The sequence below is a fragment of the Opisthorchis viverrini genome (assembly GCF_000715545.1).
Source record: "Opisthorchis viverrini unplaced genomic scaffold opera_v5_178, whole genome shotgun sequence".
Taxonomy (NCBI): domain Eukaryota; kingdom Metazoa; phylum Platyhelminthes; class Trematoda; order Opisthorchiida; family Opisthorchiidae; genus Opisthorchis; species Opisthorchis viverrini.
In genome coordinates, this window is record NW_008751835.1 from 94,170 (window position 1) to 120,925 (window position 26,756).

At 44.0% G+C, this 26,756-nt stretch overlaps 2 protein-coding genes across 2 annotated transcripts in view; one reads left to right on the forward strand and one right to left on the reverse strand.

Moving 5' to 3' along the window:
- Positions 1–2,060: 2,060 nt before the first annotated feature.
- On the forward strand, positions 2,061–9,114 carry T265_07618 (hypothetical protein; the record flags this gene model as incomplete). The annotated part of the gene is made up of 5 exons (XM_009173186.1): positions 2,061–2,239; positions 2,274–2,616; positions 2,651–2,746; positions 2,783–2,855; positions 8,381–9,114. The coding sequence occupies 5 exons, from the start codon at positions 2,061–2,063 to the stop codon at positions 8,524–8,526; spliced, it is 837 nt and encodes a 278-aa protein (XP_009171450.1).
- A 6,548-nt stretch (positions 9,115–15,662) lies between these two features.
- T265_14336 (hypothetical protein) overlaps positions 15,663–26,756 on the reverse strand; it is a gene marked incomplete at both ends in the record, with an annotated part of 129,402 nt that continues 118,308 nt past the window's right edge. The window contains 5 exons of the mRNA XM_009173199.1: positions 15,663–15,761; positions 17,514–17,627; positions 20,336–20,500; positions 24,178–24,525; positions 25,695–25,924. Coding sequence (XP_009171463.1) covers positions 15,663–15,761; positions 17,514–17,627; positions 20,336–20,500; positions 24,178–24,525; positions 25,695–25,924 — 956 coding nt within the window. The remainder of the gene's footprint in view (positions 15,762–17,513; positions 17,628–20,335; positions 20,501–24,177; positions 24,526–25,694; positions 25,925–26,756) is intronic.

The window sequence follows — 26,756 nt, forward strand, 5'->3', positions numbered from 1 at the left end:
TGATGATGATGATGATGATGATGATGATGATGATGATGATGATGATGATGATGATGATGATGATGATGATGATGATGATGATGATGATGATGATGATGATGATGATGATGATGATGATAAATTAATGTATCATTGATGCATGGTTTATAGCTGGTAAACTGAACTCAGCTGAAATCCCCATAGATTAATTGCAGCACCATAATACTGTTTCTACAAACTCCCGGACGACTGATTCCTCGTCTTTTTTGTTTCTTTGTTTTGAGTAGAATGAACTGGAAAGTTTTGTGTTCCAAGCAGACGAAGGTTTTCAGTTGATACAAGTGGCGTGGGTGAACGACAGACTGTGCAAGGACGTTTTCGGTGCGCTTCTCGGCTTGAGTCACAGGAGTCTTTCCACCCAGCTTTGGTGCTGATTTCTGTCGAACGGTTTCAAGCCTGCTCACTTCTATCAAATTTTTCACATCAAAGTGCCTTGGCCAGTTATCTATTCTTCCACAGAGGTGGATCCTTAGTTTCACGCACACCGTAGGATGATCCTATTCTAAGTAAGCGTTTCATTGGGCCTGGTACACTTAGACGTAGCTTCTCTACAGATTGCTTAAGGTAAGTTGATCAATTGGAATCTGTCGTCGAGTTGCTGGTGGTGAACGCCACGTCGCGTGATGGCGTTTATTGTATCTGAGGCCTACACTGGCTGGAGGTTGCTGATTATGCATGTCTGGAAATTGATAACATTCATCCTTCACCGTCTCAGCTAAACCGTTGTCGGAGTTAAGACGACTAGACCAGTGAGAACGGTGGTCTTGGATGCTACCCCACCGCCTGTAACTTATTGCGTTGTCGTCGTCGTCATCGACAACAATACGTCGATATTAATTGCAGGCGCTTAATTGCCATAAGAGGCCGTTGTGACATGCAGGTAATTTAGTTGGTGTGTTTCATAGTTGCATGCGTGTCGATGATGTGTGTCGAAATACTTCCAGGATACTCACGTCTCGGTGAGGTGACTATTAAAGTTCTCAAATCTTGGTTTAAGAAACTAATTGAAAATCAGCGTTGATTAGCGTGAGATTACCAAATTAATATGACTCTCAAGGGTCAAGGTTTCACACCTGTTCCAACGCTCAATCTGAAGGACCACGAGATCATATTTGTCGGACTTCCATCCGCTAATCAACCTGGTAAGATGTCACACCAGCATCCTTCAGTATAGCTCTATGGGTCGCCCAGGTACGCAACCCTTCGCTCCAGCTTAAGTTCGTCTCTTTACAATGGACTGTCCTTCGGTCAGTTCGAGTTCAAAACTCAGTCGAGGAGAGTAGATACCAAGTGAGGATTTCGTTTACTCTGTTTGAAGCTTGTGCTACTTACTTGTACTTGTCTGTCCGAGCACAGGCCATATAGCTATCCTCCTTATCTGAGCGCCTAGCATCTAGACCAAGCTGATATCCTGTGTTGGGTCGCTGGAGGAGAGTTAGCCAACCTGCGCATTTAGATCTCTGACCGATACGACAATATACATCCTCGGGGCTTGATGTGGAGAACTGTGCTGCAGCTGGCAAAAGATATGCCCGAGTGTATCCGTACAGTAGTCTACTGATTCACTCAAAGATTGATAACGACACCCCTGATATCCCATCTGGATACGGTTCAAAAGAAGGACATCGACAAAACCACAGAAGGTGGGGAGCACTGCTTCATGCAGCTAATCTTACTCATCGTATACTTGCTAAGCTGTATCGCGATCAAAAATGTCTGTTTTTATCCCTCATTCGTTTAAGACCATTTCTGAACTACTGGATACCGTGCTTAGGGGGAAGCCCCGAGTGGTTGTTCCGCCGGGCTGATGCCTGTCAAAAAGCCCGAATTTCGTCCCTTCACGATTGCGTTCCTCTCACCTACTTTGTCTTCTACTTGTATTTCAGAGCGGAACATTGACTTCCAAACTGAAGTTCTACCTGGCACAGACCTGAACGTTAATGCATCTTATGTGCCTTTATAATATTCTTATAGGTGCTGCATTTGGATAAATCTTCCGTCGAGTCAGCGGCCTTTACACTATGCTGGCTTCAGTTTTTCTCTACACTTGCTTGGGATTCGTTGCGTTATGTGCTGCCTACAGAGTGCCCAAAGTTAAATTTTATTTGAAATATATAATATTTTGCGGTGTGATATCCATCGGGTCGCTGTATTATATCATAGAGTTCAGCATCCGTGGTCGAGATTACAAAAACGCGTGGTAACTCTGTGATAATTACTCATTAGTCCTCTAGGCGGTTCAGACGTTTGTTTCAAATAGCTGGGAACCTTATTGGATTAAAACCGATAGTCAAAGATTCACATTATTTAACCATGGAAAAGCCGTGCATATATGTTGCTAATCATCAGAGTATCATCGACGTTGCCAGTGAGGCTGTTTTCGCAATGTTCAAATTCTCAGGTTTGGTGGATGTATGGCCAGAGCAGTGCACAATCATTTCAAAGGCGTCAATGAAGTTTGCAGGTCCTGTAGGCGTCATCACGTGGCTTTCTAAACTGATCTATATTGATCGATCAAAGCATAGTGACGCAGTATCCATAATGAAATATGCTGCTACAGAGGCGCGAGATGCGAAGGTATGTTTGACATTCAATATGACTGTTCCCTCAGGTTTCCGTGTACGTTTTCCCAGAAGGTACGCGGTCTTGTACAGGAACAATGCTTCCATTCAAAAAAGGTGCATTTCATCTGGCGATTGAGACCCAGGTAACGTGATTGGATCCTGTTATAATGTTTGTATAGTTCCCAATTCAGCCAATTGTAATAACACCGTACACGCGATTCCTCGATTTTGAAAACAAGCGATTCGATGATGGTATGTTTCCTTCACTTTTTGTTTCGGTTATTGTTGTGCTTTACTCATGCTTCGGATTCGGTGAAGTGTATTTGTGTAGTTCATATATACTTCATATATTTTGAAACAGTTGAAAACAAGTGCTCAAGAAGGATCCAAGGGGTGGTGCTTTTAGGGTTGGATATGAATAATGGAATAATGAATTATTTCCATTGTGGATGTCACATATAGACAGTGTTGGGTACTGAAGTTAATGATAGACTTAACTTAAGTGTTAGGGTGAACCAAAGTGGCCTTGTGACAAGTGAGCCTCCACTATTGGTTTGAACTTGGCGATGTAAGTGGCTTAAATAGCTATGGCTGGTGGCTTATTACACTGAGTAATCACGCGGATTGATAAAAAATATCTCTGCCTGGTGCGTAGAATGCAACAGCAGGTTGTTTGAGGTCAGAAGTATTCCATCGATGATTTTTACGGNAATTAGGACTTAAACGACAATGGCCATCAGCTCCAGGGTACATGTACACAAAGCCGGCCATACCTAGCACACCGTCCACTGTCCACTGGCGGACCTAAATGGGTTACACAGCGAAACGCTTCGTTCAAGACTGTAGTCCCTAATAGAATACTTGTCTGGAATTAGATCATGCAGTAATATGAGAAAAGCCTTTAGTGTACTTTTGCTGAGGGAAAATCAGTCAGACAAACCATAGAAACTGGTCGATGTCAGCACCCGTCTGCCACCTATCCGAAGGAAGCACTCGGATTAAGCAATCTGAAAGAATTTACCACATTGAGGTCTTTTGGGTAGAATTCAGCTCGTGAGGTGAGCAAACAGACACTCGATAACCAAAAAGAGCACTGTTTGACGTAGCTGGGAACGCGCCAAGACATGCGTCTGTGAATACATGTGCCACCCAGTGCATCCATGAATATCAACCGATTGCTTCCATTTTTTTACTTCCGGCGTTCATCCCCTTCTGTTTCCTTTCGAAACGGAAACAAAAACCGAACAGACTTGGCTGCCTAATGGCCTCCAGGAAGACAGCATTATGAAGGCACGAGGAATTGAGAAATGGAGCAATCTTAACAGGAACAAGTAAAATCTGGCAATAAAATATTAGCCTTTTCCAAGAGAGCCTGCATCCAGCAGACAACTCATGAGCTCGGTGGTTTTGAAATTTCGTCCATCAGTGGACTTTGGCAGAACGCTCTCTCTCGAATAAAAGTGACGGCAATAATCAGAAACCAACATAGACAGATTATCTATCCTTAACTCACCAACTGTAGTGCGAGTGCACGAGGTCGTTAGCTCCATCAAGAACGACAAGTTCCCTAGTTAAAATGAACTGCCGTCAGGGCCATTCACGTTTGACGGCAACACATTACTGACTCACCCTGCCTACATACTTGTCAAAACCTGGACGCGAGGCTTTATTCCCTGAACAGGAGGACGATTGCTCGAACAATCAGTGCTGTAGTGACTATACCCAGGGCCCTAGCTATTCTCCACTCGATACTTTATGTGCCACGGGAAACAAACCAGGTTGAATAAACACTTTTTAACATCGCCGTACTGTATATGCCAATATTTTTATTTCAAGTTTCGAGGATCGAAGCGCCTACCTGCAGATGCCGTGTGGAAGACCTTTATCGTTCGAAAGCATGCATAATACGCACAAAAGATACCTGCGCCTAAACACCAAGTAGTTGCCTAAGACAGAAAAAGCACGCCTAGCTTCCTTGATATGCCGGCTTTTCCGATCTGGCTAGGTCTATAAATAGGGCGCTGCAGACCACCTAATTGAGAGTTTTGTTCTACTCAGAAGAGAATACTTTTACGAACTTCCCTTATATGTGCAGCTCTGATACGTTCCCCTGACTTATTGTAAATCGAATATGAGCGTCTTAGAACTTCCTTTAAAGGAAGTTAGTATCCTGACTGTTTGGTCGGGAAGTACTCGTCGTTATCAATTTTAAAGCTGCAGATCGTCCCAGTTTCTTAGACGATAGTCTTTATTTAGATGCTTTTTTCAAGGTGATAACATTTCAGTCGAAACGGCATCCGTCCGGAGTATTTTTGTTTAACACGAAGATGCAGTCGTGCCGGAAAGGCTGTTGGGCAGCAGTCAGACCAAGCGCAGCAAGACATATACTGGGAGTAATCGTGCTACCAGGTGGTCTGCGGGTAAACTTGTGCTGTCCCCTGCGATAGGAGTGTGAAAGCAGCAGGGTGTTTCCCCCAGGCGACCAACATGTCCTTATTAATGGAAGCAGCGATGCTGCCGTCCACCGAGGAAGGACGGGTTAGAAAAGGTCAGCCTTTAAGACTGCATATTCCGGTCACCCAACGGTTGACGGTGACTGCCGGCGCAATATTCAGTACGTCGAAATGCCTTTAAAACCAAAGAGTCCGGTGCTGCTCAAAAGGCACCTGCTGTGCGCAGCCGCATCGGGAGTGAGAGTACTGCGTTACCCCCTGTGCCATGTGGTCACGTCAACCCACTGCTGCTGAGCAGGTCAGACTATCGGGTCATCGGCTCCGGGAAGGGTCTCCATAGAAAACTATATTATCTACCTCACGGTTCAGATTGTCGAGTCAGAGACGAGGGGTACGGTCCCCAAGCAGCCCTAAATTCCATCACTGCCTTGTGAGTTAAGCTTGAGTCAAAGACTCAAGGTGGAATACCTCAACCAAGCCCCCTTCCTCGTCCCAGGCAACCAGGAAGTATCATTTGCTCGCACAGTTCAATGCCCACTGATGTTCCTCCCCAACCCTTTCCCACCACACAACCCGACGTTGTTGGTTCGTTTGACCATCTGTTATCTGACTGATAGTTCAATGCCCACTGATGTTCCTCCCCAACCCTTTCCCACCACACAACCCGACGTTGTTGGTTCGTTTGACCATCTGTTATCTGACTGATGAGCCTTATGCGCCCCGCTGCCTATTGACAATAAACAAAATAACACCTTACGAAATCTACAAGATTCTTTCTACGTAAGAGCTTCTAACGTTGTACTCTATGTAAAATTTGCTAACAGGCAATCCTCGCCGAAGCCTTATACTCTCTTAAAATATATGTGCGCTGTGTCTCCAAAAGGCACATGCAAGACCCAAGCGTGGTTATGAATGAACGCCAAGGATGAGGGAGTCCGTTGAGCTACGTTAGAAGTCGGGATGATGTTTTTAGTAAGGGACTACGGTGTGATGTTTACTTGATAAATACTAAATGATAGGGTATTTCAAAAGTATACTTGGATAGGCCAGCTTTGCGCTTATATAGGCTGGGTGACATGATAGCGTTTACTAAGACACAGGAATCTGCCTTTTTGACACTGGAGATCGACGAACGTCCAACAGGGTGCACTTTCAGCCTTCATACAAATGACTGCGCTTTGTGAACCACAAGCCAAAGCTTATGGAGTCGTAGAATAGGTGCCATCACGGCCGACGGATGCAAAAGGCTGTTTCATCTGCCTCGTACTGCTTTCACTTGCTCTCGGCAGCCATTTTCATTCCGCATTTCCATGTCGTGATCTGTCCACCACAAACCAAAGACAGAATGCAGAATGGCAACCAGAATGTTATTTGGTAGATAGTAGTTGATCGCGCGTAACTTTGGTCCCATTGATGTGGCCTCTGTGACATACCAAATGTTACTTGAGACCACACGTGAGAGCGAAGTGCTGATAGGGACCAATAACGGAGGTGCATTTGGTCTGGAGGAATGCACTTGTTTGCTGTATCATGACATTCATGCGTACACAGTGGAAGATGCTATGATGTCACTGAAAGTGGTGCGAATCATTGGACACAAAATATTAAGATTGACCCTTTGACAATAAGTGGTTGCAGTGCATCGTGGCGTGCTTCAAGTCCTTAAATAATATGTAGATTTGGACTCATTTCGTACGCAGTGAAGCTTCAGTGCCAATACTGATGTTGCTGTCTTTGATGATGATTTTGTACCCTTACCCCTAGGACCCAGAGACGGGACCTTCATGCTCGATAAAACAGGCAACTGCACCATATCATTTTGGTGCCTTTGCAGAAATTTACAGCGCACATTGGTCTGGGTCGGGTATATTCACTGAAGCATATAGTGGGCATGTTTTGGTACCACCCACGTTTCATACCCTGCTTGAATCGGTAATTCCTTGTAGTCTTTCACCAATCAAGGCTAGGTAGGTGCGAAGCCAGATAGCGTTCAACTACTTCGAATGTACAACCCACTATCATCTACACGCCTTGTGATTGAGCAGCTCATGTGGAATTCGATCGAATAAAGACCAAATCCTATTGTTCTACCCAGAGTAGACCATTATTAAACTACCCAGTGGCAGTTTATGCTATTGTAGCGAACACTTAGTTTGCATAACAGAGGTAAAGAAAAACTTCCGGTGTTTAGGGGTTATCCTTCGCTAATGAAACAGGTCAACACAGTGCAGATGTAAACAACACGACAAGCAATCGTTCAGCTGTAACACCCGGTGTTACACCTGAAAGAGCTTCGAGGGCTGACATACTGCCAGGTTGCCCAAGCCTAGACAGAAGCAGTCGAGACGCAGAGGTTGCGTTCGATTCATAGTAAGTTGGCACCTTAAGCACTGAGTTCTGTCGGGCTCGGATGTGGTACAGTAAGAATTACTGTCACTGGACTGAATTGTTGGCTGTTCGCTGGTGCACCCTTCCCTCTCTCACCTCACGAACCAACATTTTCTGAAACTACCTCTACGAGAGTAGTTCGGTTTGAGTAGGTTGGCTAATGTAAACTATTTCGAACATTTTTTGCACTAGTACACTACGGTGTATTGTACTGGTTTTGGAAGTCTGTAATGGAATATTTTTAGTTGACAATGAATGCACTAGGTGTCCTATTCTTCGGCAATACTCTGACCGAGATCTGATTTTGAAGATTGATCACGGACATTTAGGATAAAAAATTTTGTCCGGATGAGTTAAAGTGTAATAATACAGCCAACTACAAAACGAGATATCCATATTCTGACACAATAACAAAACTACTGGCATTTACTGGGAGTCCGATAATACTTTGCTATGCTTCCATTACATTCATCCCGTAAGTCAAATATATTGTGTTCCAACGTTTCCTGCTGTGCGAATACGCCGAGCCACGTCAAGCCGATGTCACTGAGTGGTATATTCGCAGTACTTAAGACCACTAGTTTGGCGTGATAGTTTATCTCGCCCGCTAGCAAATGTGGTGGTGTAGGCGTGGTCTGGGACCCGGATAGTTTCCTCTTCCATTCCGAGGGTTCGTTCCTTCTATAGGTGGTTGTACTGAGAACGAGCCCCGTTTCTTTGATATTGTCTCAATGGAGGGCTTCCTCTTGGGTTTGTCACTGTATTCTCATCAAGAATTTTTATGGAGACGTCCCAGAAGGACGTTTACGCAGTCTGTTTTGTTATGTAGCTGATCTCAGTCCGCTTGACCTCCGTACGTTTCGCAGGAAATGTCTGAAGTGGCATGTCATGTCTCCATTTCCTATCGTTTCCTTGTCTTCCCTCCTTTTGTCACAGCTTCCTATTACGTCCAAGTTCTGCCGCAAATTAGTACCACAGGAATGGATAGCTCGAATGTAGATGCACTTCTGAACGAGACTCGCGAGAAGATGTCCGCGTGTTTGGAGAAATTGAAAACTATGGAACTCCCAACACCCCCCTAAACCAGATTGTTTATGTCAGACAAGTAGCAGGGATAAAGAAGCCGAGATAATCATCGAAGACTTTTTTCATGTGTTTCCTGCCGGGTATTCGGTTTCATTTTGTTTTTTCCTTTTAAACGTATTTTGTGTAGATCCACCTATCCTTTCGTAGCTCAATTGTTCCAACTCATTTCAAAGGCATTCCCCTATGATGGGTTTCTTCTGATAAATCATGGCCAACAGAATTCTTGTCCTAGTACATTTATTTCTTGTTGTTCTCAATGCTGTTTTGTTAAACGACCGTTGGGACCTCGTCCGGGACACAAAGGCGGACATAATTCTTCTCTTCTCTGTTTGTGCCATTATGAATTTGGCGGGGGAAACACCGTTCTCATCAGACGACTAAGGATCACTTGTGTGTTTTCGAACCACTGCATCACACTGAGTACATTCGCGAAACGAATTCAGCTTCTTCATCACTTGGAAAATGTGAACTCAGTGGTCGATACTCGAAATCGCCTTACATTTTTTGTCCTCGTCTCAGCGGCATGACAGCGTGCCTGTTCTGTCGACATGCGGACGCGATCTTTGAGAACAAATAGCCTGTCTTTCAGGTGGTACAAATTTGTTGAAGTTAGTTCGTTGTCTCATTCTTTTTCACTTCTTACGCCCCTGAAACGCTACGGTCGGAGCTGTTGCGGTCGCATTAAGGAGCTCGTGAATTGTAAAGACTTCTCCATAGGGACCGCATTTTCGTTCCAGCAAACGTTATCAGACCAGTAGGGACCGAACGGTGTTGCTCTCACCATAAATAACAGCGTCCTTATTGCCAAACCGCCACAAAGCTCGTCTTGTAAAACTGGAATGGAAAAAAGTGTTCATTAGTGGAATGTTGTACTAGCTTACCGCAATCATTCTAGGAGGCCTACACTCCTAAAGTGCCAACGTAAATGCGGGACGTATCGTCCCAAGCTTGTTGCAGCAGGGATTACGGGCATACTAGTTCCTGTCTTTTTTTGTAAGCTCATGTATAATCTTCGACCTGGTCACGTCCGCTTCGTGATTTTCGCCATTCTGATGTGCTTTCCGGTAAACTCTGATTCGACGTGCACAGCGCATGACCTAGTTACTTTTGCTTATATAGTTAGATGGCTCAGTGGTTAGAGCGCTGATGTACTGACCGGAAGGTCCGTGGTTCGAACTCGATCTCCGTATTCTTAAAACACGTATAGTCCCATCCGAAGCTAGTACACTCTAATAATAAATATGCTAGTATAGTCTCATCAGTGTTTCATCAAGTAAGAGCGCTCTGGACGGAAGCCGAATGAACAGCAGCACAGAGTTTGTGAGAAACTTCATGAAAGTTGACCCTCACTGAGCCTAATAAAGTGGCAACTAATGTGGGCATTTGCCGCACTACCATGATCCAGCCAGATGTTGATTTGGACGGAAATCATCCCATACAAAAACGAGATATCTGAATTCACCAGAAGTCTGGTTAATACTACTATCATTAGATTGGTATTCCGGAGTGGAAAACTCTCAGTTTTGGTGCAAACAAAGGATCGCCTTTCAGTCGATATAACCAGAGATTGTTTGTGCAAAACAAAGTGTAACGAGTTCACGTAGGTCTCCATACGCAAAACTGTAATTCAAATAGTTAGCACTACCTGCTCAAAGACAACGGCCGAGAAGCGCAGACGAATAGCAGACGGTAGTCAAAGGCTCAGTAATAGTGAGGCGTGCAATGGACATTGGACATAGGGTTGGGAAATGTGGAATTCGTGTGCCGCGAACCAAGATTCGCACCACGGTGAGTGGTGATCAAGGCGATGGAAATTGCCAAGCATCCCAGCTTACCGCTGTTCAGCGTTCAGCTGTAGCACCCTTTCGGTGCCTGACTGCCATGCCACCAGAAGGAAGCACAATGGCTGGGATACTGTCAGGTTACCCAAGCCTAGACAGGGGGAGTCGAGAGGCAGAGGTCGGATTAGAACCACGAACCTTCCGGTCAGTGAATTCGCGCTCTTACCACCGAGCCATCTCGCCCAAGCATCCCAGCGTGAATAGAGGAGGGCGGTTGTAGATCGGCCGAGTAGTGGCGATATGAGGTTGCTGATGAAGCGGCCTGGGTCCAAAACTGATAAAAATCTACTTGATCTCTTTAACCCTTGACTCGGTCAGCGTAGCACTCGACACAACGAAAATGTACGTAAACAGCATTCAAGGTGATTATTCAACTAAACTCTGAACCGGAAGACCGGTTCAACTTGTGATGATGCTTCCACTCCAACCCAATTTTTCTCAAGTTTTAGTCATTCATACCAACCAACAAGAAGTTTTGATTAACTGGTTGACTTTGCTAGTCGATCATTCGCCTTAGAATCGGTTAATGCGGTAACTTATTCCGTTCGCCGAAAGCGGAACTTTGCTCGGAAGTAGGTCCATCGGTTGTTTACCACACCTTTGTGATACAATTGGTTTGTGTCACTAAAATAAAGTAGTCCAAAGAAATACTCAGATCTTCCCTAAAATTAGCGATTTATCTGTCTCCACTATATGGTCGTGCCTCTAAAATAGACCAATTGGGCAAAGCTCCATCGGCGGTATTTTGAAATGAATTTGACTTCATGATTACAGCTGAGGGAGACCAAAGGACTAACCTAACTGCTTTATCCAACCCTTGTTAAGGTGCTCTATTGTAAACGGGAAGACTTAGACACCAACTATGAAAACTTCGCTCCAGTGCTGGCAAACATTGTTCGATTCCACGTCCTGTTTGGTGACCCATTAGTTGGAACGATCACATGCACTAGTCTGTAACAAACGAGTTTCAGCATTGTTTACACTTTCAAGTCGCCATGCCTAAGTCAACCACCTGGAGATTTAATTACTATCTAGGTATAAGGTTTAGCATCTGACAACATCTGTACAACACTCAACCTTCAGCTGCGACAGTTGCCTCCTGCACTCCTGCCTCCGGTTATTGCGATTAAGTACGTGATGTCGCCTAGTGAAGCCTGCTTCAAATCAAGGTTCGTTCTAAACTTGATTTAAATACACCAATATCTAGCCGAAACTGATATACACTCGTAATATTGCCCATTCGCTATGGCGTCACCCTCTGAGCCCTATGAAATTCGACAGCGTTTTTTTTTCATATTATCACCGTTACAACGCACAGAGTTATATTTCCTGCCAAAAAACGTCCTCTCCTGATGTTTCACCAATACTGCGTCTTTTTCAAAGCGTCTTCTACCGTACCGTGGTAGTTCAACCATTGCCAGCCGCCAGATACAGGATTATTAGACTAACCAGAGAAATTGATCCTGAGTTTCTTTGGAATCTGATCGACCACCACAATCATCACATCACAATGATTGAACCAATTCTGATCTCAGTCAAATCCACACAACCGCGATCAGGATAAGATGACGAGTTCGAACAGGAGTTCTCCTATGAGACGCTGACATGGCGATCTGTTTTGACTCGCCCGATCTTGTCCAACAAACAACATTCAAATTTCAGAATAGCTCGTTATGAGTGCATGTTTACTTAATTTAAGATCAGGCTGGATTGAATTTGTATAAAAATCTGAGAACCGTAAGGATGAAAAACACTATTAAGGCAAAAAATCAGTTCGTCCCAGGTTATACTATGCTCTCCTTTGTTCATTACAAACACTTCCATTTACCTCTTGCCAGCTTTGTGTTCAGTTTTCAACAAGCGTCGAGAACTCATATCTTCAGTCCATTATCTTTGTTGGAAAATACACTTTGGTATTTCGCCAACATATTATTGACTCTAAACGCGTACAGCATGGTCCATTAATCAGAATGTCAGAGAGAAAAGGGTGATGAAGTGATCACTGTGTGCCTCAATCTGTGGGTTGGACTTGATTTTTCCATCTGGTTTAATCATGTGTTGCTCATCTACCACAAATTGTGGGAGGTGATGTGTGGTTTGCGGTGCAGCAACGGGTAACAAGGCAAACCGGTCAGCAACTAACCACCCGAGTTCGTTTCAAAGTCAATCGGTCGACCAACTTTGAGGTGAACGCATGGCAAGGTTATCCAGTCAGTGACAGCTGTTTTGCTCAGCCATTAAGATAAGTGACTGAATCATTGCAAACTGAAAGGTGCAATTTAAGAAGTCATCGGGAGGTGAACTAAGCGCAGCCAAGCGGATTAGACTACCCAATGAAGATTTTGGAAGAGAGACTAGCATACTAGCATCCTAGTAATTTTGCGACATAAAATGAAATTTTCCAGAAGCGGAACGATGTCTTTTCTTGGGTGACTATCGAACTAGTGACGAATGTACCCCATAACCTTAACTCCCCTACTTTGACTTCGGCTACCAACAATCTCCCTCGTGATATCAGTCTATCTGTCAGATGTACAGCATACACTGCGATAGCGCAACTCATACTACTCTGTGGATAAAGAACGCGGGCTTTACGAGGAGAGGATGTACAGAACCCTTGGCGTTTGACCACGGGTGTCTCGGTAGCGTTGTTAGTTTCTGCTGTAAACACCGGTTTAGCAAGGTTGAGCTACGCTAGGTGATTTTAAGGGGGGAACTTTCCAGCGAAGGATAAATTACTCCTGCTTCGTAGGTTGTACTGAATAGTGCCTCGTGGAGCTGCGTTTGCCTAGTCCTGTGCTGACTGGATACGACCGAAAGCAATAACCACTAAACTCAGTCGGACTGACAACTACCACTTCACGGAACGGGGACCCCTAGACTGAACTCATCAATGGTTAGTGACACTCGCACACACAATTAGGACCGGTGGTGCATCAAAAATGTCTCCAATACGTAGCTGCTCAGTTACCAACTCCTTCGAATAACTATGCTGATTCAACAACAATCGACCGATTATCCCAAAACCCGCATGGTTGGCTATCTCTTTTCTTAGCATCCGTTTTCTGGGTGACCGATACTGAAGCGTCAGAGTACTCTTGGTACACCGTTCATAGCCGATGAAATGACTAAGGTGATCGGCTCAATTCCTTTTCTCCTAACAGGCTGTGCGTGTAACAAATCCAAAACTCCGGCCAGTGTTTCATCATCCGACATCCCTTCTTCCACTGTGATTCTACGTGACTGTACCATCTACTCGACCTTATGCCACTGTCCATTTTGATCACCTAAGTCGGCTTTCCCATATTCACCACAAAGGACTATTTGCTGGGCACCCCAGATTCTCAACTACAAGTCGGGAAAAGTGCTCCAGATGCCAAGTATTTGTTTTCTAGCTATTTACGTCCTTCATTCGTTTCATCTTCGTGTTACTGTACAGAGCTAGCAGCGAACCGGTAATTTTTTACCTGGCGTCCATCAATCTCATCAGTCGTAATAAGTTTGTTTTAATGTATCCGAAGCTTGTTCTGATATCATTCTTGGCGCGTATACTTTGCGAACTCACCGGTCATGATGAAGGCCAGCTCGCTTTATCAGATTCGGCTGTGCATTTGTGTTGCGTGTAACATGATCGTGGGTCATCACCTAATGTCATTTACGATAAACAGTCCTGCAGCTGTGACATTGGGGCAACACGGGCTCAATCCGCAGGCATTATACACGTCGAGTTTTTGAATCGATCAATGAAGTAGCCTCAAAAACATTTCTTAATTTCCCAGCTTGTAATATGATGATTGCTGTGGATATCGAACGAGTTTGAGCACAAAGTTAGTGAACAGCTTCTAGGATTGTGTGAAAAAGCATTCTGTTCAGCCATCAGTGGTATGCCTCACCCAGTGCAGTTTGAAGGGAATTGCAAACGGAACGAGCACACAGGAATGAAACCATCTGGATGGAATCCATTTGGTAGATTGGGCTGAAAAGATCATCGGCCGATCAGAGAAGAGGTCATTCGGGTATTATTTCGACCAGTGTGGATTCCTATGAGAGCTGACAAGCAAACAAAGCAAGAGCTCTTGTTCACCGGGACACAGTCAGAAAATGAAGCCCCAGCTCTGGAGTTGAAACCTATACGGACGCTGCGGAAGAGCGTNGTAGTTCACAGCGGTAGTGTATTCACAGAAAAAAAAAATTTAAGTTCGATAAGAGTATACGATTTCTTTATTCGGGTATTTGGTGCAAGAAGTATCCATCGGTGGTGTCGGAAATTGCTCCAGGGCAGCTTTTTGGCCGATTCTCTCCAGAGTCCGCACATTAAAGGTTGCGTAAAACTACGGGAACCGGGTCTGAGAAGTTGAAATAAAGTTGCTGACATGAGCAGTGACTTGTTATCACTCCATTCTTCGGTGCAAGATTGGTGTGCCTATTGTTGAAATCTACAGAAAGGCAGTCAATTAATGGGACAAATGGAGAGATAAAAGATACTAGTGACGAACTATGGGAAGCGCCAACAGTATTCCGCTTTCGTGATGACATGAAATTTTGCCATTCGCACTGTTCATGGTTCTGTATGGGCCGAGCTACTCCCAGGGCACCAAAACCTAGGCAGGTTGATAAGTCGGACCGTCATCTAGGACCTTGGATTCAAAAACCTCACAGAGAGATAGCGACGGTTGGCATGAGACAGCCAGAATAGTGTACCACATATGTTCCGTCCCCCTTGGAGTGTGAGACTGTATTACTGTGACCTTGACAGACCTGGTTTAAGAGACTATGCGAGTATCACACGGGTAGTCTCTAGCACAGACGAAGGTGTCACGGGACTGACAGGACAGACAGCTTTACGGCTTTCTAACACGCACTGACTTCACTTACAGGATGAATTAACAGTTGATACCGTTATTTTGTAGACAAATACATTTTTTAAAATTAGAGTAATTGTATTGGGTATCCAAAAAGAGTCGTAAATACCCGTTTGGTACTTTGACCAAGTAAGGATTTTTGGGGCACGTAAGATGCATGAGTTAATGGAATGAACGGACCTCCCCTAAAACTATACAGTGATCTTCAGACCCCCCTGTCCTGTAATCTCCCAACCATAAATTCTTTGAAACTTATATTTTATTTGTTCAAATTAAATAGAAGAACACGTGCATGGTGGTAGAAAATGCTGGTCAAATGACCGATACAGATACTTCACACAAATAAGCTGACAGTCGGTGGGTCATGTGCTCAGACGGTGTTTAGCGGTCACGCGATGGGAACCGACGGACCGCGTAAACCTAATTACCGATCATTGCACTAAACAGCAGAGTTATCCGATTCTTTTTGGTTTGTTGCATGGGATGGGACAGGTTAGACATGTGCAAATGCGACACTGTGAACAAGGTCTAAAAGTATAAAACCGGGTGAAGAGGTGCTCAACTTCAATCACTTTGTGGGTGTGTGATCGATCCCGGTCCATGTTTGAGCGAGTTTTCAATCAAATTGGTGGGTGAGCGAAGACAAATTGATGTCCCCCCGCATTCTTTCACTGAATGGACTGTGATTTCAGCCTTTTCGTAGCTACATCGAGCACAACTCGGTGGCTTGCTCTCATGGGTGCTTGGTCATCTGCTCGTGTCCAACGAAGACAGCAATCTTCGGGTACGAAGAGCTTTTAAAGGAGGAAAAACAACATGGATAAAACTTGGGTTTCTAGTGGACTTGATCTCAGGTTAAAAAGGGGTGAGCATAGAAGCTTAGAAGACTAGAACACGACGTTGACAGTCTTAAAGGCATTCCTTTTGGCGTTTGTCAGTAACGTCGTTAAGTGGATAGATTGTTTCTTGAAACACCGCTCGAAAAATAATCCTAATTGGCTACCCTCTTCGGATCGTAAACCCTCTAGTAGAGGCAGCTTTCACTTCTTTTAAAGTTTCCATCGAAGTAGATGAAAAACCTTGTGCAAAGAAAACCTCCACGAAAAAGGCTGCCAAACTGAATGGTGAGCGAAAATGGAGCACACAGCCTCTGGTCGGACGACCTCACTACTTTACTCACTTTCCGTGCGCCGTAGCCGATTCTCTCAAGTTTCCTTGATCCTAAAACAGTCAGCATGTGCAAGTATATACTCGTATATGTGGCGCTCAATGTTAATGTTGACCCTATGAGACTTTGGTAAGTCCAACCGCAAATCGCTTTTCATACACCCAGGGCCATCCTTTGGTCGACCAGTGAATGGAATACCTCATCTCGCAATCCAGCCTAACAATACATTGTCTCTCGTGTTGCTTTATCTTACGGTTCGATCAACCAAGCGCAGCCCAGAGTGCATCACGTTTTGGGCACGTGACAGGACAGGCTGCATTCATTTGATCGATCATGCTAATACCTGCCTCTATCCCACGCTTAGTCATGCATCTCTGGTTCAGGTTGTGTCCCTCCCAGACTGCTTTCTGTGCGCGTCGCCGTCTGTGATCTCTCTGACCTAATAGACTGGACTCATCGGGCAAAGGAAACACAAGAAAAGTTATTCACATTAGTGGTTATAACATTATCACTCGCCCGTTCGGTGTTCCTGGTGTACCTTGCGTCTTACGACAGGAAAATCGTTGTTCTGTGCTGCACAATACCAACCAAAGCGTCTCCGTAGTCAGTAATTAAGAGAAATATCGGACCCCATACATAAGCCATAGATGACCCGGTCAAGCACTAACTTCTACGTCATCTCCGATCTTTCATAACATAGTGGCTCACTATGGTCGTAAGATGCTAGTCTGTGCAGAAATCACACACGTTTGGTGTCAAGATGCGAACCGACAGACGAAGTGTGCTCTGATGAGCAACCTGTACAAAGATAGCATGAGAAACCCGAAGAAACGCGACTGACTGTCGCAAGCAGTTTGTATTGGTTTGCACTTTAAACTAAGATTCGGAGATTTGGAAATCAGGCCGATAGACACAGGACCATTCTACCAGCTAATATGCACTTAATGTTTCCAGCCGATCAACTCTGAGATTTAAAATCACATGGTACGTCCAGATTTGGATCATGGTTCGGTCCTGATAGCGTGAGCGGAACTTTTTACGATATCACCGAAACGAAAGTTTGTCGCCTCTCTTACTTGTCGGCGGAACGAGAATTTCGACTGACTACTTACGTGCAGAAGAGCATCTGATATGTCCGGATGTGTTCCCAAATGGATGTTGATACCAGTTGGTTCAATCCATGCGTTGTCTGTATTGACCATGTCGCTTAGGTAGCCCCTGAAAACCTGTGAAATAAAGTGTAAAGGGCGCCTATAAAGCATGGAGTTGTATTTGTAGGCGATGCTTTTGACTGTATACTACATTATGTAGAAAATCTCTTGAATGATAAAGGTTCTTTCTGTCTGCTACAGTTTTCTACCCCTGGAGAACATCCTGAAAACCGCACGAATATATAACCTTAATTCAGCGAAAGTTTAATCACAACTGTCATTACCTCTCTTGGCATAGGGAGAAGCTCGATTCATTGGATCATCTACGAACACGGGGGGTGAAAACACTAAGCGTTTTCGTATTTTCATATTCGCAAAAGATGCGGGACTCTGATAGGCTATGATGGACTGCAGCACCTGGATAGCCAGATACCGATTTGTATGTGCGTATGGTTGATAAAGAGAGAGAAGGGTGAAGAGTAGTTTTGGTCACTGCGTTGCACCGTCGATTCTAGCCATTTACCTGTCCTTACTGCATCCGGTGAATAGGGGCCACAACTAATTCTCTTCTATTCATCTCCCATTCTCAGTCGCCTGAGTAGAACCCTCCGTAGCTTCAGCACTTCTGCTTAATCCAAGCACAGATCCCGAGCTAAATGTACCTCTTCCGCTACCTCTTCCGGTAGCCATGTATGATAGTTGGTCTTCTGATTAGGCCGAATTTCGTTGAAAACTCTAGAGGTTTCACCCGCTGTATTAGATAGAGTCTATCCACAATATTTCAACTTCGCAATTTTAAAAGATCTGCTGACTTAAATTGTTTTTTTCTAATGGGTCAGAAATGGTTTCAAAAACGGTCACGCAAGGTATTCTCGAGGTGTAGTTCCCCTACCATCCAGGAACAGGACGCGGAAACTCTCTTCAAGAATATATTTCGCTGATGACAGCGCCCGCAATTTTGCTATTGAGATGGTTTGGACCCCACATACGATCTGCATTTCTAGAGTTAATCAGTACAAAGAGATTTTCCCAGGTTTTGTGTGACAAAGTGCGTTAATTAAACCGAATAGAGCTTACTGACAGTCGAGATAGGCCAGTACATGTGGATCGCTGTGGAAACGCTACCAGAGGAATAGACGGATTTTGTTGCATAACGAATGAGCTTTCATCTTATTTAAGTCGCACTTCATCGGGAACTCATAAACATTCCATTTGGGTGGGAAGTTTCATTTATCTTCCTGCCGAATATTCGCTAGGACGCCTCCGTTTCACCAAGTCTCCGAAAAGATATATATGTGACAGTTCACTGCTGGTTTTGCTCTTCTTGAGACTCATCCGGTAGGTATAGCTGCCGAGTCTCCATCGGCCTTATACTCCAACTGGACACCAGGTGGAGAAAAACACTCATCTGCAAATCAGACTATTGTTCTAACCCGGAGACTCAGGTGAACCCCAGCTAAATCTATCGGCTATGGTATTCTCCCACTGTTTCAGTTTGCGTGATATTCGAGACATGCCACTATGTTTTCCTGAGATGGCATTACACCCTGGGGAACCTCGAAGAGTAATTCGCGCTGCGGAATAGGGATGAAGCAGCTGCGCGGTACTTCTTGGCTTTTCGGCATAGACTGGATTCACTTGTTGAACACTCATTGAACATACTCAAAATCTGTTTACGCCATCAACTACCTTTTAGCTAAGGACATTTCAATCTTGAACCTGGGCCGACCAACCACTCATTTGTAGAATTTATGCATAGCCTTGGTGACACACAAAAGAAACCAAGAAAAATTCATGTCACCTACAGAGAGGAACTGATACGTCCAAACTTGGTTTGGACTCATTCTATGAAAACTTCATTACCCAAGATCGATGGGCGAAAGAGAGTGTTTTGGTACATCGTAGAACAAATCATGTTTTTAGGCTTGTGAGTTACTTTACGCATCCAAGACAGATTTGTAAGTAGTATCGAAAACACTGGCTGGGATTAGTATCAGGCAATTTTGCAAGTAAAATCAACCACTTAGATGATTCGGTAATAAATGATTATACTATTAGCTGTGTGATGTGAAATGTCTTGCCACCCACCACGGAGAATGATCATTAGGCCGCAGTTAGTTACCCATCTGGAATGGACAAAAACTCCTTTTTCGTCTCGAAAAATACCTACTCCAATCTACCCCACCCTCCATTGTGAACTCGACGAAGGGTTGTTTGTTTCTTCTTTAATCAAATCAGACCGACTGACCAGACGAGAGTGACTTTCTTCTCTTCAATCAATATGGCATCTATCATTCATGATTCCAGAAGGTTCTACCTTATTCCTACCTTATATGCATTGCTGTCAGTACTCATGACCTTGCAGTAGGATTGGTTGAATATGTGATTCCTATTTTGGTGATCTGTTGGCTAGCCAAAGCGACCTTATCAGATTTTCGCACCCAGTCAGGAGGAGAAATAACAATGTTTCTGAGCCTTGAGCACTTGAAAGTGGGGCAGTGATTCTTGCTATCAATCAGCTTCCTCAGCTAATAGTTGGTGTGTACAGAAAAGCGGAAAAAGCGAATGGCTTTAATCGCGTTTATTATGGCCTTATCTCCAGTTACACTTGTCTTGCGGATTAACTCCTTGGATAATCAGCTGACACAGAAACTGTTCCATTTTTTCATGAACTCAGTGCCTTAAGTTGGTGCGCTTTCTGAATAATTTGTATGCCAATATGTCATACTATAGACCATACTATTCGTTTCAGAAAACAATAAACCTCTAAAAAGTACACTTACCACGGTTGGAGATAACTGGCGATAAAAGTCTAAAGCCTTTTTGTAAAGTTCTGCCTTTTCTGGTCTTGCAGCACAAAGTTGTTGCGCACGAGTGGAAACCCAGAGATCTATCATTGACTGCATACATGACGCCCCATCACAAGTAGCCGAATGACGCACCAAGAGCTAGTTGAACAAGAGTTAACGGTGAAACAATTGTGTACCGCGCACAGTGAAGTCATAGGATCCAAACAGCAATAATATGTTTACCGTACGTAAACCAGAACTGATCACTCACAGTGAGGTAGGAACTGGAATGGCTGAACAGAAACTCCTCGCAGTAAGGAAAATTTCCATAGCACCCAAATCTGCAGCCACCTGGCAGTTTTTTTCGAGAACTGCCTTTCCACACTTTTAGCTCGTGTTCGAGAGAACATTTTTTCACTTGATGAGATTTTTGTCAACTATTTGATAGTTAAGGTCTGTTCTTGGTGATCATAACATTTTAAACAAGGGGGACTTAAGAGTACTTACCTACAGTTACAAAGATAGACTATAAAGCACCGTAACATATTAGTATATAACATCAGGCATAAAAATGTACAGTTTGTATATAAAATCTAACTTGAAGCTTCTGTTTTGTCATGGTGGCGGGGTTTGTGTGACATGATGACCTTGAGGGGTATATGTCAACAAAGGTATTTGTTTTCACAAGATTAACTGGGTCTGAAAAGGTCGGCGGGGAACATGTAAACAAAGGATAGGGCGGTTTCAAGGTAACGTCATACTGTGTGCTGCCACGGAGGAGTGAAGACAGTAAAACGCCTTATCCGGGCAGTTTTCAGTTCCGTACATATGGAACCATTCTTTGAGGATGGGCGGGTTCGATAAAAACCATCCGGCGATTGACCGTGGCTCTTTGAGGATAAAAACCATCCGGCGATTGACCGTGGCCGTCAGTATGTCAATTCATATGATCGAGCCAGCTGCCTCCCAAGGTGCACCTACCATACGCACTAGCGTTGGGCACGAAATCCCCATGCCATATAATCTGCAGGCTAGACAAGCAAGCTGACCAAGTCACTGGCCCCTTACTGTTTCGCAAGATAAAACACAACTACTGGCCGTCGTACTGGTCAGGCTACGGCGTTCGACCCACATTTTGGATGTTCAGAAACGAGATAATTTCCAAAGCTCCGACCACGCACGATGACATCCTTTTCAAGCTGGAGTATCACCAAAATAAGAAACTTGGAGCATCAGAGCCTTTCTGAATAATTAGATAAATGGTAAGTCTGGAAGGTGGCAAAACTTTTATCGGAGCACAAAAGCTTCAATCTTCTCAAAGGGACAAGTAGGACTGAAATTTTGTGAACACCATCACCAGCTGACTTCATAAAAGTGTCTACTAGGCGAACAGAGAAGCATTGTGGGTCGTCCTCCGAAAAATGGTTTTTTCAAACAAACTGGTCAATTCTGTCAATTATTCACTCTCTGGGATGGAATTACGTCTGTTAAGCAAGACTGTATTATGGGTTGGACGCTATTCATCTGGTAGATTTAATATGTAATAATATGTATACTATTTATATATAATACGTAATTTATTATGCACCGAGTCCTGTCAGGACGCATAAGTTGGCGTGGCCATCCACTACTTTGTGGATGGTCACCTATTCAACTCAAAAAGCATCCTAACTAACCAAACGACACATGAATCGAAGGTACGTATACTGTTATTTTGCTGACCGTTGTATTTGAGTGACGTATTCTGAAGTGGAACTACGGCATCTAACGACATCATTCGCGCCTTTGGTATACCAATTTGATTCAGCTAGAAAATGCCCGTTTTATATAAGCTGAATATAGACGTGAATGGTAGCGTGGTGGTGTGCCATTCATATACCTGTTACCTAGGCAGCATTATAAACACTGACCAAGTGGTCATGTCGCTCATCCTGTTGAAGTCCGCGCAACACGAGTACTATGCCGGCTTTATGTCCGGGTTCTCAGTCTGCTTTGTCTGGAAATTCTCGGAGGATTATAGGTTTAAATTCGCTAGCCTGGAAGCCGAAGGTCAAGGGCATTTTAATCCACGATCAGCCAAGTGAAACGCATGACATTGGATTGCATTACCGAAGAGCTGTTATGTGAGCAGTTTAAGAATAGTCGCTCTTCGAAGTCCAGGAAGACCGAAGATCGGGGAAAAATCTGGAGCATCTTGAAACTAAACAGGTATTAATGATCGAACCTAGAGGATTCATTCGAAATTGACTCGCGATGAGCATAGTAACATCAACGCCAGTTGAAATTATGAAGCTGCACAACCTGCGGACGCGTCCGCATACATGCGACATCCGTTTTTCCATTCAGAATCGGTTGCCAAACATCGACGGGTAGGTTCGCGCCAGTTTCCCGCAGAAGAAACTAGACTCCTGCAGCACCTTCACCATCCGTTTTCAAACGGCTGGTCCTGGGCAGATTACATTGTACGAAATTGTGCGAAGAAGTACAATATTATACAAAACTCCAAAGAAGTTGATGGATGACACTGGCTTTGTATTGCGCAATAAGCCGCTAGCGCACATAGTTCTAAGATTGTACTTATGCTGGGTGACGCCTGCCAACTGGCCTCTTGTCAGTCTTATTCCTTCGGGTTTACATAGGATCTACAAGCTCATTCACAGGGACATATCTCTCTTCGTGCGCAAGTAAGTGTGACAAGCCAACCATAGATAACGAATTCGGTGAGATTGAATTTGATGAGGTTCAAAGAACTAGGGTGGGGGACCAACATATATCTTTTCGGACAAGTCGCTCGCTACACGGTCCCGTCGCAGACCCAACCACTGAATGGGGAGTCCTGGCAGAGGGAGGATACTGATTTTATTATGCTATATCGATCGGCGGTCGACCCGTGAACTTTGTTCTTGGTAGATTTTCATGGGAATTATCTCATTTCAGGCGACGTGTTTGCCTTTCGAGTGATTCAGTCGGAAACCGATTGTGAAAGCTTCGCAGCTTGGACCTGGTTTGACGTTTCTTGGTGTCAGAGAGTTAGTGGACGTGAGGAAGTCAGGTTTCCCATCAAATCTGTTTCACCAGTCTTTTCTAGAATAAAGCAGGGTAACCGTGTATTACTTGCCATTAACCCTTTATGACGCCATAGGCTTGTGATTGACTGGAGCATCGATCGAATCTTGAAGTTTGGCCAATAGGAGTGCGAAAATGGAATTTATTCAACAAGAATGTTAAAAAGCTGGGAAACGGAGTGATTCTCGGCTTTTCAAGCTAGATTAGCTTTTCCTCATATTGCTAACAAATTATCCGGTGTTTCTAATACCTTTGAAGCACTGGACGAAACGAGGCAAGTTGTACTGGTCTACCCGGCTGTGACAGAAATTACCGAGTAACTGTCGGCAGGCAGAACACTTTCTGCATCTCCTTCGTGTTTGATGATAGCCACGATGACGGTCGACTGATTGGCTTTGAAATGCCGGATATGACAGCGGTCATGACAGATTTTGACCCCTGTCCACCGCAAAGAATAAAACACCCCCCGCCGATATTCCTCAAACCGCATATTCTTGCGATACAAATTTTTTCATATCGATACCAAATGCAGAAACTGAGACCAGCTTAGCTGATTTGTTTGCTAAACTCGAATAAAAATGGGATTAAATGAGTTAAGAAACGACTGATATTTGAAGATTTTCAACCGTGAGCCTTTGTACAAGGAAACCATCCCAAGTTCTAATGACCACCGTGTTTTGAATCAGAATTCGATCCAACGGATTCAGACTCAACACAGAACGGAAAAACGGTTACACTGCTGTTTGCACATCCAGCTGTGTCCATCTTACCCATGGCAGTTGTCGGGTGATTTGCAGTTCACAAACCGCTGCTTGCAATTCCCCGGGGCCGTATGAGCTCGAAGTGGTGTATCTGGTCAATACAAGAATGATTGCTGGATTCGGACCCCATACTGGTAGAAGCCCTTTTCCTACGACACCAGTTCGCCCTTTCGGATTACGTGGCATTCCAGTTTCCGGGTCTGGAGGTACGTGTTCCATCGGGGGTAGGTAAGTTGTCCCCATTGGATTCCACTCTCGCGAGGTCATCGCTTCCACGAAATCGCTGGACTCAGTCCATCCTTCAATCGGGGAATACTGTGGTCTCCAGCCCAGTACATCGTCAGGGAACTTTTCAGTCTGTATAAAAATAAGGAAAAAGTTTTACGCCTGTATTCAATTTTTGTTTAGCTTTAACAACAAGAACCCCTGGCAGATTTGTTCGGTACATTTTGGATTAGTCTTCAGTTCGGTATTACGTTTAACTTTGACAAAACACCTAGGGAGCAGTTTCATAGATTCTTCATTTTTCACTGATAATTTTATAACACATTACCATCAGGAAGCGCCTCAGATCCACAATGAGATGTACAGTGACAAGTTTTGCCAGCGAACCAAGCAGTTTACATAAGTTTGAATTCTTACAATGGGTGAATTGTAAAAGTCTCGTTCGAAACCTTTGAATTATAAACTATATTCGTCAGAAACTGATGTAAGTCGCTGGTAGCCAGATGTCCGTAAGTTCTGCCTCTGTGATAGACAGCTGCACCGAAATTAGTATTTGATAATGTCCTGCCTCTGTGATAGCTGCACCGAAATTAGTATTTGATAATGTTATATTGTCCACTGGGTTGATCTGCCTAAACCAGTTGGTCGGTTAACTTAGGTTTTTTGGGCGTGATGCGGGAGGTCAGGTGAATCCTGAAAACCCCAGTCACATTTTGAGACTTTTGAAAAAGTTGGAGTCTTTTCATAAAGGAAACTACTCACAAGGTTGCTGAAAACTCTTCGACAGCCCACGACCGGTTTCGCCCTTTTTGGGGCTCATCAGGTAGGCACAGTCCCCGAGTTTCCATCAACCTTCTGTTCTACTTGAAACCAAATTGAACTGATTCCGACAAATACACTCATTTGCATATCAATTTGTTTTTTACGAGAGACTCAAGTGAATCTCTCGTTTATGATATTCTATTCCTTTATGAAAATATAGTGCGATATCTCGAATATCGTGCCAACTGAATCACGAGGCGGCCTGTGTGCAGCACATTCAGTTGTAGAATATCATGAACGAGAGATTCAGTTGAGTCTCTCGTGAAAACCAAATTGATTTGCAAATGAGTGTATTTCTCGAAGGTGGGGTCTTCTTCAATCGTCAATGATAGATTTTTGGACAAAACGTATGAAAAAGTACCCAGGGGATATACCAAGACGAATCAGTGAATCCGAAACTCAAACACGAATTTTCCCTAAAAAATTAACTATGGCATACTCTGAAGGTGGAGCCACAAAAAGAGAACGTGGACACTCACAGTCCAAGGGACGGGTTCAGCGAACAGCGACGGCGTGGCATCCGACGTGGGTGGGTAGAACATAGCCAGTTTGTGATCTTTTCCGGAAATAACAATCATATTTAACGGCTTGTCTGACGTTCCACCGAACACATCAGATGGACTTGCTTGCACCATGGGGACGTGTGTTGGCACTTTAGCTGGACTCGAGGGCGGGGTGGAGAATCCGATCTTTACCAGTGGTTTTGACACTATTCAGGATTGAAGGAAAGAGACAGAATGCACACAAAGCAGTCAGATGGGCTGGAAATTGTCCGCACTAATGCGATGGAGTAGTCAGATGCTTCTTCCTCGGGAAGCCTGTTTTTTGCTTTTGGTTGCGGTTACAGCCCCAAAGAGTGTTTGCACCAAGCACAGCAGTAAACGGCTTAGTTTCATAAAGTTGGTACTAACTGTCATCGATGCAATCAGACTTGCTGAGTGGAAATGCACGTGAGTTTGTCAAACTGAAAGAATTTGTTGGGTAGCGGAACGTGAAAAATCTATTTCATTCACAAGACTTACAAACTGCTATCCGCGGTGTTCATCTTGTGGAAGGATTTACTGAGAAATGTGTGGTTAAACCTTTTGTTGTGCACACGGTAAGGCTTTCTTGTTAATTCCAAAAGATATATTTATCCGTCTACTAGTAAAACTCATGGAAATTGGTACCCCGGTAACTTTGGTCAAAACGAACAAACATAGCTGGCAAACGAACACAAAGTTTGGAGAGAAATTCCTGTTGATTTTGGAGTGGTTACCAACCCAAAAGGGCCCAAACCAGGACGAACTGTCAGGAAATGTTCACGAATGTACTATATTAATTGTTGACATAACCAAAAACTTGATTGTTTTGAAGCTCTGCGTCATCTTGAAAGACTGGATCTTCGACTTTTAATTGAAAAAAAAGACGTTGAATACACCACATCCAACCCAGGTCACCGCCACATAAATATTCTGACCAGTTATGCACAAGATATTAGGAAATGAGCAGCGACTTATTTATTGACTTTGAAGATTCTGACCAGTTTATGCATAAGATAT